At 39.8% G+C, this 16,178-nt stretch overlaps 1 protein-coding gene across 1 annotated transcript in view; it reads right to left on the bottom strand.

Moving 5' to 3' along the window:
- Zgrf1 (zinc finger GRF-type containing 1) overlaps positions 1 to 16,178 on the bottom strand; it is a 54,601-nt gene that overhangs the window by 32,559 nt on the left and 5,864 nt on the right. Inside the window, exons 5-10 of the mRNA XM_038311572.1 lie at positions 14,252 to 15,962; positions 10,622 to 10,692; positions 7,839 to 8,024; positions 4,102 to 4,225; positions 1,566 to 2,203; positions 874 to 1,012 (exon numbers count right to left, since the gene is read on the bottom strand). Of these exons, the coding sequence (XP_038167500.1) occupies positions 874 to 1,012; positions 1,566 to 2,203; positions 4,102 to 4,225; positions 7,839 to 8,024; positions 10,622 to 10,692; positions 14,252 to 15,962 (2,869 nt within the window). The remainder of the gene's footprint in view (positions 1 to 873; positions 1,013 to 1,565; positions 2,204 to 4,101; positions 4,226 to 7,838; positions 8,025 to 10,621; positions 10,693 to 14,251; positions 15,963 to 16,178) is intronic.

The following is a 16,178-nucleotide window of genomic DNA, read 5'->3' as shown; positions in this document are numbered from 1 at the left end:
ATCATTCCTTTTTCTTTAAGAAATGTTATTTTTAATAACATGACTGTAATACCCAAGGAGTATTGGCTCCCCTGGAGCAGAGTTACTGATAGTTGTGAATGATGTAACTCTGGGCTTATGTAATAGAACACAGGTCCTCTGCAAGAGCAGAAAGCATAATTAATAGCTAAGCCATCTCTCTAGTCTCTCACTCTAACATTTCAATACATATAAATATTGTGCTTTTAGCAGCCACACCAGTTATTTACTTAACTTATTTTACTGTAGTTTTTGGGACCGTCTTACTATGTGGTCTAATCTGATTTCAGGCTCGTATTATCCTGCCATCTTCTACATGCTGGAGTAACAGACAGGCACTGCCACACCTCATAACAATCCAGCTTTCAAAATGCAAGTTTTATTCTTATAACTCAAAACATTCAGACTTAAACCAGGCAGTGGTGGCGCACGCCTTTAATCCCAGCACTGGGGAGACAGAGACAGGCGGATCTCTGTGAGTTCGAGGCCAGCCTGGTCTACAAGAGCTAGTTCCAGGACAGGCTCCAAAGCCAGAGAAACCCTGTCTCGGAAAAAAAAAAAAAAAAAACACACACACACACATTCAGACCTAAGCATGCATCATATTTAATGGTTTCATTTACATGTAATGGACTCATTTGTTTCTATTATTAATAGATAAAAAGCCATAATTTAAAAAATATTGCAATTTCTCACTTTTAAAGCTTTTGATCTGACATTCAAATAAAGAAATGATAATTTCTAAAATAAATTCCAGAAGAAAATTTACTATGAAAATCCATACGGTATTATTCTGTTTTATAGTTCTAATACTCACAGTAGGTAATCATCAGAAAAGAAATATAACAGCCATACCTATGATAGAAGATGTAAAGATCTGCTTATAGTGAATGGGAGACTGGAAAACAGCTGGTACGTAAACTTGCCTTTGAGGGAGATAAGCTGATATTATTTTCTGCCCATTTGGAAAGCACAGCTCAGAACCATTTATCTCCTGAAAAAAAAAAATCACCATTTACCAACAAATTGCTTTTCATATATATAATGAAGAAAACACTAATTGTAGTTTTGAATTTTAGAATCTATGAAAATTGTTTTATGATCTAAAATAAAAAACAAAATAAAGCGTGAATATCTACATAAACTTTTAACTCTTAAAAATACTAACTCTTCTCATTGGTCTCTTAATATGATTTTAATATGTTATAGCAAATTTTTAATAGATGCATGTGTCTTATTTTAATAATCCAATCAGCAAAATTGATTTAATAGTCAAAAATAAAAACAGTCACAGTGAGCTCAGTACTAGAAGGAGTGGCAGAAAGAGGAATAAGAGCTAATATTTATTAAATACCTCTTACATGCTCAACAGCATACCCAAGACTTTTAAATACATAATTCAATATTCATAATTACTGGGAAACGTCTAACAAATAACTATCTGATCAAAAAGTGAAACGTTACCAAACAATCTGCGCCTTCTTCTGCTGGAATTCACACAGTAACTATCGGAGAAAATGCACTGAGAGCTTGGAGACTTCCCTTACCTGTAAATCTTTGACTCTGGAGTTGTAGCTGGCGGGGCTTCCTAACATAGCTTGAATTTTCTCTGTCTCGGAAATCTGCTTTGAGTTCAGAGAAAAGGCTTTCTTTCTGGAAGCCCACTCTTGACTGCTAAAGTCCTGTTGCTGTTGATAGAGCATTCCTTTCATCCTCTGCAAGTGCACAGGGTCTACAGAGCTTTCCTTTGCAGCATTCCTCTGCTGCTCACTTGTGTGGCTAGAATGCAGCCCAGAGCAAACCTCAGCAAAGCTGTCCTCTGCCACTTCACCATCAATTCTGCTTAGAGCAGCTGAGCTGCACTGGGATGTGTTTTGATATTTCAGCCACTTGCTTTGCACAGAATTCTTATGAAGCAGTGAAGCATCTCCTGGAGTTCCTTTCCAGCGAGAAGTCTCACCCTGGTCCTCAGGCCCAAGGTCAAATGAAAGAACTGATTCTTCACACAGGTTCAACACAGAAGAACTAGAGGACTCTCGTGTGTCGTCATCAGCCATAAATGAACAGGAATCTAAGACTGCTGGCCCATCATCGGGAGGCAAAGTAATGAAGGGAACTGAGGCCCTGGTTGCACATGGAAATCTTTGAAGGTTCTTACTTTCCAAAAAACCAATGTTTTTCAATCCTGAAAGAAACATAATGCTGATTCAATACGAATATTTAACCAGTCATCACCCAGACTCTAGAAAACAGTTGGTACATGGGTAAGAGCAGAAGGTTCTGACTTGCTGTATAGAAAAAGAAGATAACACTATTTTATTGTCCCCTCCCAAAGTAAATGCTTTAATATCAAAATCTAAAGGTTTAAAGCTTGATGTATAGATCTGAAGACTCTTTTAAGGCTAACAAATAAGTCCTCCTCTTTTCTTCTACAGAACTAAGTATCTAATTTAATTATTCATCACATTTTAGAGCCGCTAAGTTTTCAAAGCATTCAAATCCGAGAGAAGCTGCGTCAGTCTCATTTCACAGGTCCAGAGCTCAGTGTCCATCAGGTAGAAAGAGCACAGGATGAGTTGATATCTATTCACATTCCTTCTGCGGACAAAGTTAACAGCTCACTTAATATGATGTGATTGCAACTGTTCAGTATATTCATGAATTATGATACCTTTCATAAAAAATTTTTAGCTTTTTATGTTAAATTAATCATAGATGGGATAGTAAACTCATGTCAGATTTTGTCTGAATGAGCTTTGTAATTCCTTCTTTCTAGAAGCAGCTATTAGAATAGAGACGTTGCTGAAAGTGTAAAAAGCAATAAATATCTATTGGATAGATTAATGAATCAGCAAAACTGCATAGGAATTGAATACTATTAAAGTCTTTATCTAAAAATATAGATTCTTACTTTATTTGACACAGTCTCTATTTTATAGGGAATAAATTCTGACGACCACTTGGGAAGTAGTAGAGCAGTAAGTGAATCAATGAATATTCTTAGATGAAGTGTTATGTTATAATCCAACAACCTAATTGGGTAGCAGTGACAGAAAATTAAAACGTCATTACAGAACTAAAGATTCATGCCTGTTTCAGAGGATGTATTCCCCCCATACGAACTTTTCCCCATCCTTTTTTACCCCCAAGTAGCGCAAGCTAGCCTTTAAGTACTGATCCTCCTGCCTTGTCTCCTGAGAGCTGGGATTATAATACCATCTCACACCCATCCCCACCCCATTCACATCTCCTCCTACCCTCCCTTTTTTCACCTGCCTTCAATCAGACATAACCATGAAGTCAACTCCAATTCAAGTACTGATTCACATTAAATTTTTTTCATGCTAATCATCAATTCACAACCAAAAAAAACACTAATCACCTATAACTTCAGACTAGGAAAAAAATACATAAATGAAATTATCAAAAAAAAGAGAAGTTAGTGGGAAGTGATTCTATTAAACAATACAGTTTTCAAGAAGCAGAAAATGACTTATAAGAAAAGTCAAAATGGATATAAAAGCTTGAGGCCTGAGAACAATGATGGCATCAGCCACTGAAGAGTTCCTGATACTGACAGTATCCCAAAGCAAAATGAGGAGATGAAGAAGTTACGCTAAGGTCAACCAGTGGTGTTCATGAGACATTTGCTATGAACTACTTCACAACAGGAAAGAGGAGCCAAGTGTTGGCATTTTATATGGTGCCTGTGGTTTGGGTTTTTTATTTTTTTGTTTTTTTTCCGAGACAGGGTTTCTCTGTGTAACTACCCTGGCTGTCCTGGAACTAGCTTTGCAAACGAGGCTGACTTTAAACTCAGAGATCCACCTGCCTCAGCCTCCTGAGTGCTGAGATTAAAGGTGTGCGCCACTGTCTAGCACATTGGCATTTTAGCTGCAAGAAGTCCTTCGACAGCAGAGACGCTTTCAGAGGGAGTGAAGAGACCATGGAGGAGGGAGCAAGAACTAGAAAGGAAGGAACAGCATCCATGACAGAAAAAGCCTGAGGGAGAGACAGTGGGTTCCTTGGCCCTTCTAGCCCAGCAACATTCTTAGAGACAACAGCAGAGAAAACAAAGATCACCAGGGAAAGTCCTTGCTCTCAGAGATTCCTCAGAGAACTCAAGCACAGAGTCTTCATTTCTCGTGTTGACAGAAAAAGTAGGTGCAGAGCTCGATGCAGAGATCTTTTGTCCTGGTGAAATCACCTGTCCAGAAAAAAGAAAATCACTAAGATGTTCTTACTGCGCCCTTTCCTCTTAGTTTGAATTCTAGTGACCGCTCTTCCAGAAGTCACTATTCTAAATACATTGGGAACAAAACTACAAAATTTTCACCAAAAAGGACAGGCTAGCAAAAACTTACTAACATAAACAATAATTTTAAGTACAAAAAGGTTAGGATTTATTATGAAGTGGATGGCATTCTGATTTGGACTGATTCCATTATGAAGACTTAGTTCTGAGGGTAAATTTCCATTCTAATGGGCTCAACCCAAGTCCCATCTCATGTGTACAAACTATATTTCTGCATACACAAGGTCTGAGCAGTTTTCTCTTATGTTTGTGGATTTCGGGTTATGCATAGTTGATACACATTTTAAGATATTCCTTCCAAGTACAGGGACTCTTTAAATATATTCAGATCTGAACAGTCACAATTCTCACTAGAACAATAGTTTTAAGTTGTGTTACAGATTCTGCCCAAAATCAAAACTTAATGACAATCACACTTGATGCTGTTCTAGTTTGCCTTTAGTTGCTATCATAAACACATAAAAGCAACTTAGGAGAGGAAATGGTTTGTTTCAGCTTACATTTTCAGGTAACAGCCCATTACTAAGGGATGCTAGACCAAGTACTCATGCAGGAACCGAATCAGAAACCTTGAAGAAATAATTCTTAATGGCTTACTGGCTCTTACACAGCTCAGGACCACCTGCCCAGGAATGGCACTGCCCACATCAATCAGCAATCAAGACAGTTCCTCAAAGATATGACCACAGGCAGGCCAATCTGATTTGAGTAATTCCCTAATCAAGGTTCCCTCCCAGGTGACTCTAGGCTTTGTAAAGTTAACAATAAAGAACTGTCAGGCACAGTGCCACATGTACTTAATCTCATCATTCTGGAGACAGAGGCAGGCAGAGCTCTGACAGATCAGGATCAGCCTGGTCTGCACAGTGAGTGAGGCCAGCCAGGGCTACACAGTGAGGCCATGATTCAAAAAACCAAACAAGGGGTTGGAGAGATGGCTTAGTAATTAAAAGTTGTGTTTGTTTTCAGCTCCTAGTACTGATATGGCAGCTCACAACTATCCAGTTTCAGGGACTCCAACACCCTCTTCTAGCTTCCCTGGGCACCAGACATGCAAGACATACATGTACACAGACAAACATGCAAGCAAAATACTCATACACATAAAAGAAGAAATTCTTAAGTATTCTACCCTGTTCCCCTGCCTAGTACATTCTCCACAACTGGCCAGAGTTATTTCTAAAAATTAAGCTAAATCTTTTTTTTCCTCACTGATCCAAACCCTCTAATTGTTCCCAGTCTATTCCAATGTAGACTGCTTTGTGCTATCTTACGCGGCCCTACCTGACCAGGCCCCTGGCCTGCTCTCTGGCTTCACTTCTGTCACTTTCCTTGTCCCTCATTCACTCCACATTATTCTACAAACTGGCCAACTGTCTCTTGCCACAAATTCTTTTCCCCCAGATACTGGCATGGCATTCTCATCTCTACTCCAGTGTCACCTACTAGAGACGGCTGACTTTACCTGGGTACAACAGAACCCCAGACCGTCTGTACTGCCACCCCTTACAGGGCTCTATCCTTACTCAGAGCACTCAAGCCCTTCCAGGTACTATGTATTTATCTTTATTAGCATGTAAGTTCTATGAGGACAAGAATTTGCCTCTTTTATACACAGGCCTATTTTGACAGTACAATAGACAGTGGACAGTTGCTCATGAGAATATCTGTTTGTTGCCTGGGAATACAATTCAATGATAGAGCACTTGCCCAGCAAGTGTGAAGTCCTGATTTGATTACCAATCCTGGGTGGGGGAAGGGTGGGAGGTAGGAGTTGAACGGTTGACAAACATATACATTTTTAGGAGTTAGCCATAATTCTACTTTCCTATCTCTCATTTATTCTTTAATTCCCTCTAAATTGGCCACTACACATACTATTTCATTGCAATTGTTCTTGCCAAGGTCACCAATGATCTCCAAGTAGCTAATGAAACGGGACCTATTTCTATATTCCTTTTATTGGAGGCCTCAGTAATAACAGACTCCATTCTGGAGATGATGTGCCCCAAAAGCATAGAGGCAATAAAAGGAAAAATTAGTAAAAGGGTTCTAAGAAACTAAAAACTCTCTGCATAGAAAAAGAAGAGATTAACAGAGACCACATACAGGATGGAAGAAGTACGGGCAAAGCATTCTTCTGACAAGAGACTGTGAGACAACTGGATCTATAAGTGGCAAATGGGGCTCGGGGATGACTCAGTGGCAGAGGGCTGGCCTAGCATTCACAATCGCAAAGCAAAGGCTCAAATTCGACAGCACAGCTGAAATGACATAAAAGGTAAATGACTGGGGCAGGCCTACTTACCTGCCTCCATTCCTTTCCTTCCCTACTACCTCTCTTTCTCTTTCAAGAATCTCATTATGTACCCCAGGTACACAGCCACATATAGCTCTTTTTCTTTTCTTTTCTTTTTTTTTTCCTCTTTTGAGACAATGTCTCTCTAGATAACCCAGCTAGAGCTAAAACTTATTTAGCCAGGCCAATTTTAAACTCTAAACAGATTTCTTCAAACATTATACAAATGTTGAATACTGATTATGCAAATAGCTAACAGATAAATGATGTTCACTATTACTTGTCAACAGAGAATTTACAAAACAAAACCACAATGAAAAATTATCCTACTTGAATATTTTAAATTAGAGGATTAGGAATAAGAGGTGTGCATGTTAGCTCATGCCTGTAACCCCAGCAGTCTGGAGGATGAGGCAGGAGAATCATTAAATTCTTGAGGCCAGACTGTACTACATGTAAGTTCCAAGCCAGGCTGGCTACTGAGTGATACACTGTCTCAAAAATCAAAAAACACGCTGAAGAGATGAAATAGAGAACATATATTTAAGTTCAGAGACCACCATATATTAGCAATCCATCACACTTATTGACACTATCTTGAGAGGTCTAATCATTTTGTGACAAACTCAGAATTCATACCTTATGACCATAATTAGCATATAACAATAATTAGAAATATGGCAATGGATACAAGTATACAAATTTCTTCCTCTTTTGTTCTTTTTTTCCTTGACTGCCTAGAAGTCTCTATACAGCCCAAGCTGCCTCAAGCATTTTTTTTTCCTGCTTCAGGCTCTCAAATGCTGGGATATACAGTCAAGAGCCACTAAACACAACAAGTTGCTTTTTCAATAACTCAAGCAATGGTGATCACAAATTATATTATGAAGAGTGGGAAACAGTACAGACTTGGAAACAAAGAAAAAATGCAAACCAAGATACTCAATAGAGGAAAACCTAATAATACGTAGGCTGATTTACTCCAGTAGTTGTAGAAAGCCTCGAAATCTGGTACTGCTGAAAGGAGGCTAAATCGGAAAACTACAACCATGCCAACAAGTCAGAAAGCAGGAGTGCCTTGTGCAGTCTGACTAGAGCTATTCTGGCTCTTGCCAATTTACCCATGGACTCCTTTTCTATAAGGATTTACAGAATGTAGTAAAAGAAAACAACTTGGCGGAATGCAAGTATAAAAATGACTTTTACCTGCAGGAAGTCAGTCTGCACACAAGCGCTAGGCAGCTCTGGTGTCCAGACTGGAGCACATGCCATGAAGTTTCCATAGTCAACGCTATCTGGAAGCTGACTGGATTCTAGCTGTGTGCTGTGTCCTCTCACCATTACACCACTAGTAGCTGAGCCTTTCACCTGATGGCCTTGAAACTCAACAGGCTATGGGTGAAGTATTAAAAATAAGAATTCTGTAAGTATATGGCACAGATATTCATACTGTATATATACAGAAATATTCTTCCTTATTGTACACTAAGCCCTTTGAGTGCATAGACCTTTCTATTTCATCTAAGAATCACCATGTAATGTGTCAGACTTAACCATGAGGTAGACAGTGGGATCTCTGCAGCCCTATATATCTGAGCTTTCTGCTCTGAAGTGTGACTGCAAAGCAGACTTACTCCCTCAGTGACTTCATGCCTACCTAGGCCATGCTTTCAGGTTTCAAATGGCTTTCTCTGCTGCCCCCTTGTGGATTTTAGCATTTATGCCACACAGGGTTTAACAAAGCCCACCTAGGATACAGGAAAATAAAACAGCTAAAAGGGCCAAAAGAATGTCTCTAAAGGATTTATTTCTAACGGATGGGTGAATTAACAAAATGATAACTATAGACACTCTGAATCTACTATTACTTAGAAATAAAGATCCTAAAGATCATTTAAAAGGACAATCAAACTTAATGTGCTTTTTCACAGAGCTTCAGATGAGAAAAATGCTGTATATAGTACCTGATGGGCGGCGTACACTGTATTTCTAGCCGTGCTCACCTAGAATGAATTGCTAAGTTATTAGGACAGGCGTACTTACCATTCAATGCTAGCATTCAACAAATGGACTGTCAGGATTTCTTTGGGCCAAGAAACATTGTTTTAAAAAAAAAATTACTTAATTGTGAGGGGAGTCATGAATCCAAAGAGTTTGGGACCCTGTGTACTGCTACAATTCTATTATAAATTACAGAGCATTCTTGTGCTTGCTAGTTTTATATCAACTTGACACTTGCTAGAGTCATCAGAGAGGAGGGAGCCTCAATTAAGAAAATGCATCTACAAGACTGGACTGTAAACAAGCTTGTAGACATTTTCTTAGTAATCGATGAGTAAGGACTGAGCCTGTCCGTTGTGTTTTGGGGGGGAAAGTGAAAGGCCTTTGGAACTTTGGACTGGAAAAGCCATTGAGTGTCCAAACCTCAGTAGGCTGCTCTAGAGGAGCTTGGAAAATACGGATTTGAGAGCAGCGTAGGCAGTGGAGACTTTGCTTGTGAAGTTTCAGATGTGTGAAGAATCTGTGGTGCCTAGTCAGCTGGAGCTGCGATCACCAAGAGATCGGAACCATTAAAGGAAACCCTTGCTTTGCTGAGACAATGGATGTCAGCTGGCGCTGAAGAATCAGCTGTGCTTAAAAGGCAACCAACATCACTGAGGTGAAATCTTCTGGGAAGTGGTTCCTCAGAGTCAGCATACAGCTGTGTTCCAGAAGCGGGCCAAAGTTGTAACTTGTGCTGGCAGCTGAACTTGGTAGTTCACCCATGGTACTGGTTGTGAAGGCATAAAGCACTGAGGCTTGGCACTGTGAGGCCAAGAGAGACCACTGGTGAAGATGCATCCTCAGAAGCAGTTAAGGCCCAAGATTAAAGGGTCATGCAGAGAAGGGAGAGGCTACTGATGAAAGTGCAGCCCAGCTGCTGTAACTACAGCACTTTGGAGAGACCAGTACCATGGGACGGCCCCCAGGAACAGGAGCAAGTGTAAGTGAAGCCAGCCTGAGCCTAGAGGGCAAGCTGTATGAGCTGCAGAGGGTGGAGCCTGAGAAATGATCCCAGATATTAGACACTGAATTCTTTACACTGTTGTTTTGCTATGCTTTGATTGTGACTCTGTTCTGGTTCTTCCCTCTTGAGGTAAGGAAGTATTTAACTTTTTATTGGTTTCACAGGAGCCCATGCTTTAAAAACTTTGAACTTTTAAGAGGATTCTGTATTTTAAAAGAAATTTTGGATTGTTTAAAAAGATTGTTTATAAAGTGTTTGACTTTGTAAAGACTATGGAACTTTAAGTTTTTAAAATGTTCATATTGTGGTTTTTATATTAATATATGATCTTGGGAATTAACAAGAAAGGAAAATTATAGCTTAGCAGTAATGTGTTCATGTGTCAAGCTGAGTAGGGATCAGTTATGCTATAGGCTAGTTTTACGTTAACTTCATACAAGCTAGAGTCATCAGAGAGGAAGGAGCCTCAAGTGAGAAAATGCCTCTGTAAGATTGAACTATAGAAGAGCCTGTAGGGCATTTCTTAACTAGTAATTGAAGAAGGGTCCGGCCTACTGTGGGTGGTGCCACCCTTAGGCTTGATGGTCCTGAGTTCTATAAGAAAGCATGAACATTGTCGAGAGGAACAAGCCAGTAAGCAGCACTGCTCCATGGCCTCTGCATCAGCTCCTGCCCGGTTTGAGTTCTTGTCCCAACTTCCTTCAATGAAGAACTATGATGAAGAAGTGTAAACCAAATAAGCCCCTTTCTCCCCTACTTTTCTTTTTGGCATGGTGTTTCATCATAGCAATAGCAATCCTAACTAAGGCAACACTTATCAACTATATGGTAAGAGACACATAAATACTAGGAAGGGGGCATAAGAGGTGGCAGTACAAAGTATGATCAAAGTATATGCTATACAGTTACGGAAATATTATTTTCTATCAAAGAAACACACAGTAGTTTAGAGAGAGAGAGAGAGAGAGAGAGAGAAATGTACCTGCTGAGAAGTCCACTGCTCAAGAGGACGGTCTAGCATATGGGAAACTACTGTGGCAGGTAAGTTCCTGGCTAGGATGGAAAAATTAAACAGCCTTATTTATCATATGGATCACAATGTTTCCAAAAATATTTACTTCTAAAACTGAAATAATACATTTTAAAAAGGTTTAATCTGGAGTATGAGTAAAGATTCAGAGTACTATTCTATATAGACTGGTACATTCTTAAGGCAGAAAAGTCAATATATTTAAATTGAAAACATTATTGATTACTTTAAAAAAAATTAAAACCAGGTGTGGACTCATGCCTTTAATCCCAGTACTCAGGAAGCAAAGGTAGAGAGATTATAGGTTCAAGGTCAGCCTTGTTTATATTGAGTTCCAGGACAGCCAGGGCTACCTAGAGAGACCCTGGCTCAAATAAATAAATTTCTTTATTTTGCAGGAGTATCTGTCTGCGGGCATATATTTGTGCCATGTGCATGTTGGGTACCTAGAGAGGTCAGAGAGGATGTTGGGAACCAGATCTGGATCTTCTGCAAGAGCAGCGAGTTCTTTGTAGCTGCTGAGCCATCTCTCCAGTTCCCTTACTGGTCACTATATCTTAGTGGGGATATGTTCTTACAACTTTTTTGGCACCTAATTTTAAAAAAAAATAATATATTCTAAGTCAACAGAATATATTTATCACCTATATTACAAATGTTAAAAATTGTTGAGAACTGCCCAATTGTTAAGAACAAGAAAACTGAGAAAACTACAATTAACACTATTGTATGCACAACCACAGTGGGGCAAGAGGGGCACCAGTCTATCCAAACCTATCTCAAATCCATCTGACTATAGCTTGGGAACTTTGTTATATTTGCTGGCCTGCAAACCACTATGTAGAGCAGAAATCTGCCACACAGTGTTGGAATTAAGGCAGGTACTGAAATGCCTGGCCCGCACGGGGGAACATAGTGGTAATGAAAAGGGAACAACAAAGAGACAGAGACACAGTTAAACTAGACAAAGTCAGAGTATGATAGGAAAGGATGCCACACAGAAAAATGAAGTGTTACTGAGACCTACAGCAAGGCTAAGCTACACGTCAGAAGATGTGAAAAAGAAAGCAGAGGGTAAGACTGACAAGGTGGCCGACCAGCAGCATAGCATGAGCACACTCCCAACAAGACAACACTCAGCCTCACTTCATACTGCACTCAGAAGTATTTTTTCAGTATATTTAGTACCAAAATTGATGATTTCACTATTTTAAAGTCCCCTAGAGTTAGTGCTACATAGCGTTCCTTGTTTTATTTGTTTGTTTGTTTGTTTATTTATTTTGGTTTATCGAGGCAGGGTTTCTCTGTTGCTTTGGAGCCTTCCTGGAACTAGCTCTGTAGACCAGGCTGGCCTCGAACTCACAGAGATCCGCCTGCCTCTGCCTCTCAAGTGCTGGAATTAAAGGCACATGCCACCACACATCTGGCTCACTATCTATTGTTCTTAAGTGTGTCTGCTGCAGAGAAAATATGTATGGATTGTTTTGATCATAGCAATGCCAGCACCTAATTCAATGTTAATAAATCAAAAACATTAAATAAAGTGGTGTTTAAATAAAAACATAATTAATTACATGTTGAGTAGATAAAAATGTTCTGGCCAGAGATGTGCAGGAAGCCAACCTTGCATGTCCTGTGTGACGGGTGATTCAAAAGTTTGGTGTTTAAGTTCATCACAGAACACAATGACTTCAACTAACATGAAGCAACTGGAATCTTGTCTTCCAAATGGATGAAAGAATCATGTTCTCAAATACCGCATTCCTCAAATCTTCATATTACAATGCTATGCTCGTTTCAGTTTATAGATCAGTTATCTATTCATGTTTATATTAATTTATTATAAATTTTTTAGAAAATAAATTGTAGCCGGGCGGTGGTGGCGCACGCCTTTAATCCCAGCACTCGGGAGGCAGAGGCAGGCGGATCTCTGTGAGTTCGAGACCAGCCTGGTCTACAAGAGCTAGCTCCAGGACAGGCTCTAAAGCTGCAGAGAAACCCTGTCTCGAAAAACCAAAAAAAAAGAAAATAAATTGTAACTACTATCAAATTTAGCATTTCAAAGAATTTCAGAATGTACAGTAATTTTCTCATACTTTTAGTAAAAATGACCTAACATATATGAACAAGAATTTAAAATTAAAGTCGGGTGGTAATGGCATAAGCCTTTAACCCCCGCAGAGGCAGGCGGATCTCTGATTTTGAGGCCAGCATGGCCTACAGAATGAGTTCCAGAACAGCCAGTACTACACAGAGAAATACTGTCTGAAAAACCAAAATAAAATAAAAATAAGATTTAATTTTAACATTGGGTATCACAGAGTGTCATTCATTTACTGTCATGTATTATAAATCAGTCGGAGCTATGCAACAAGATGTTGTCTTAAAACATACACACATTATAGCTGGAGAGATGGCTCAGTGGTTAAGAGCCTTGGCTGCTCTTCCAGAGGTCTTGAGTTCTATTTCCAGCAGCTACATGAAGGGTCACAACCATCTATAGTGGGATCTGATGCCCTCCTCTGGCATAAAGGCATACATGTAGATAGAGCACTCATACATAAATAAATCTTTAAAAAAAATTAAACCACACACACACAAACTGGGTGGTGATACCCAGCACTCAGGAGGCAGAAACAGGCAGATGTCTGAGTTTGAAGCTAGCCTGGTTTACAGAACAAGTTCTAGAACAAAAACCCTGTCTATAAAGACCAACCAACAAAAAAAAAAAAAAAAAAAAAAAAAAAAAACAAACAAACACACACACTGGTTGATGTTAAGTAGACTGGGGAACCATGAAAGGAAAGAGACTCAGTCATCACTATATTATCCTCTATTAAAGTTGTCATTACCAAACATACGGGTTACACTCTGCAATCCCTGACCCCCTCTGTTGAAAGATGATCTTCGTAGCAGACTGGCCTCAAATCCACTCTAGTTGAAGATAACTTTGAATTCCCTTGGTATTGCCTTGCTTTCCAAGTGCTGAGATTACAGGAATAAGCCACCATGCTCAGCCACCACATATGTAAATACAGTAGACTGCTAGTATCTTCCCTTTTTCTGAGCTACAAAGGGAACAACCAAAATAAGACAGGTGACTCTAACCTTCAGGACTGACATCTGGGTCTTGTATATGCCAAGCTTCTTGTTGGGAGGCATGGTTTTCATTGAGTATTGCCAAGCTTCCTAAAGTTGTGCCATGCTCAGACAGTGACTTTAAAAGGGACATACTGTTTATTACTTCAGAAAGTTCTGAAGAATTTCTAGAAGTAGCCGAGGATTGTTTGCCTCTCTGTGTAGTTTCCACTTCAAAACGATCACATGGCAAACTTCTAATCCACCCTAAATCTTCAGATTCAGGAATGTATGCTTCAGTGTCTTTATAAATAGGATGTTCTGTTCCTACCGGGTAAAATAAAGAACTAGAAACCTGGGTGTTGGATTCATCTAATTCACGACATTCAGAGTGATGCTGAGTGGTTTTCAATAGCTGGATACTAATGCCACTGGTAGAGACTGGTGATAAAAGCTGCCCATTACCTACGTGACTTCCCAAAATAAAAGGCTGAGGCTGGGTACCTTCTGAGAGCAGGTCACTGTTTTCAGGAGCCGGAGTACTGAGTGTGTTTAAAAAATAAGGAATATGTGAACATGTATTTATACCTTTGGGTGTATTTGAGGGTGAACCAATACCATAATTAGTCCCATCTCTTTGGATACATTTACTAGCATCGTCTTTGCTGTCTCCTGGCACATCCTCATTCCATTCCTGCGATGAGTCCAGACTGCTCCCCCTGTCACCACCCTGCTCTGGCACTGCTTCTCTAGGGTTTGCATCTTCATGAGGTCCTGTGTAAAAACCAACACAGGTTCTATCACAAAACTCTGACAGCAGCGTCTCGTTAGCAGGAAGGACGTCTTTAGGCTTGCCACTGGCTGAGGATGGGAACGGCAAGGGTTGCCGTGCAGTTTCTTGGCAGCCTATACTCCCACAGCTCTTTAGAACACATGAATCATCTGTAGGCAAGATTTCCTTTCCTCTACTCTCTGAGTCCTGGGAAAGTTTGTCGTCCTCTTGTGATGCTTCATCAGTGTCACTGTCCTCAAAATTGCTCAGATTAAAAGAAACTTCCATAAATGGCTGTGAAGATGTACGAACAGTATCCAGGCTTCCTCTCTCAGCACCACTTTTAGAACCCACGTCTGCAATGTCAGAGATGCTGGAGTTCTTACTTAGAGAAGACTCGACTTCAGTGTGTTTATATTCTACTTCTGGCAACGGTGACACTGATGAACAGGACATACATTCTTGTTCCAGTGTGGCATCTGCATCTGCCACCAGAATACTTTCTCTAGTGCAAAGCAAGGCTTCCATACACTCCTTGTCATTTTGGTGAGAAGTTACTTTGTTATTGTTCTGAATGTCAGGTTCTAATAATAAATCAACATTTTCTTTACTACTACAGTTAACCAGTAAGTTGTTGTTCTCACAAAACAGAGGCGCTCCGAAGTTTTCTTCGTGATTCCAGTTCTGGCAATTATTGTCTACTGGCTTGTCTTCATTGCACAGTTCTCCCTTTTCGGCACATGCTTCAAAGAGCTCTGCCTTTTTTTCCACCAAAAGTTCAGACAAATTAAAAATGTTCACATCTCCTTGGGCTTCAGGTTTGTCCTCTGTACCATTCTCTCTAGGAGAAGAGGGAGGCGACCTCTGGGAGGGCAAATACACGGTCCACCGGCTTGTAGCTCTTCTCTCAGCATACTCTTCCTCTAGCTTAGACATGGTCTTGGAGCACCCCTGTGGTTGTATCTTAGGAAAAGGTGCTATAATCTCACAAGTCACATTCTTACTCATGTTGGCTGATTTGGACTTCAGAAGAGCTAATATTTGTGCTTTGCTCCTGAGGTTCTGTGAAACTCCAGGACAGTGAGATTCCAAACTATTACTTCTTGTGGGCTCACTGCACAGTAAACCATCTGAATGCTGGGTTGTAGAGGTGACAGGAGAGCAAAACTTGTCCTCTCTCCTTAGTATGTCTGAGTTAATACTAAAGGATGAAGACACAAGGGAAAAAGGCCTGTCGCTTCTCTCTCTGTTCCTGAAGGTATTCTCATTGACTGCCAGTGTATAATTTATATCTTTCTCACCAACAGTAGAAAACAAAGGAAGTGTGCTAGAGAGCGGGAGAGGAAGTGTCGGGCCAGGTTTCAAATCATCAAATGAGGCAGCAGATTCACCATTTTCTGTAACAGTCACTTTCTTTGGCATCTTATATGGTCTTTGAAAACCCTAAAGACATTAAAACAATCGTTAATGATACCATTATTTCTAAGGAAAATGTAAAATAAATTTTCTAAAAAGAATAACAGATATGTATATCTTGCCCACAGTATACAGTATTTAAATTTTGCTGAATTAAAATATAAACATTCATTAGTAAGACTTTCTAATTTAGATCTACTGTCTTGTCACTTAATTAAACTATGAGGTATCATTTTACCAGCA

This window comes from Arvicola amphibius, chromosome 14 (assembly GCF_903992535.2).
Source record: "Arvicola amphibius chromosome 14, mArvAmp1.2, whole genome shotgun sequence".
Lineage (NCBI taxonomy): Eukaryota > Metazoa > Chordata > Mammalia > Rodentia > Cricetidae > Arvicola > Arvicola amphibius.
This window is presented reverse-complemented; position numbering and strand designations above follow the sequence as displayed.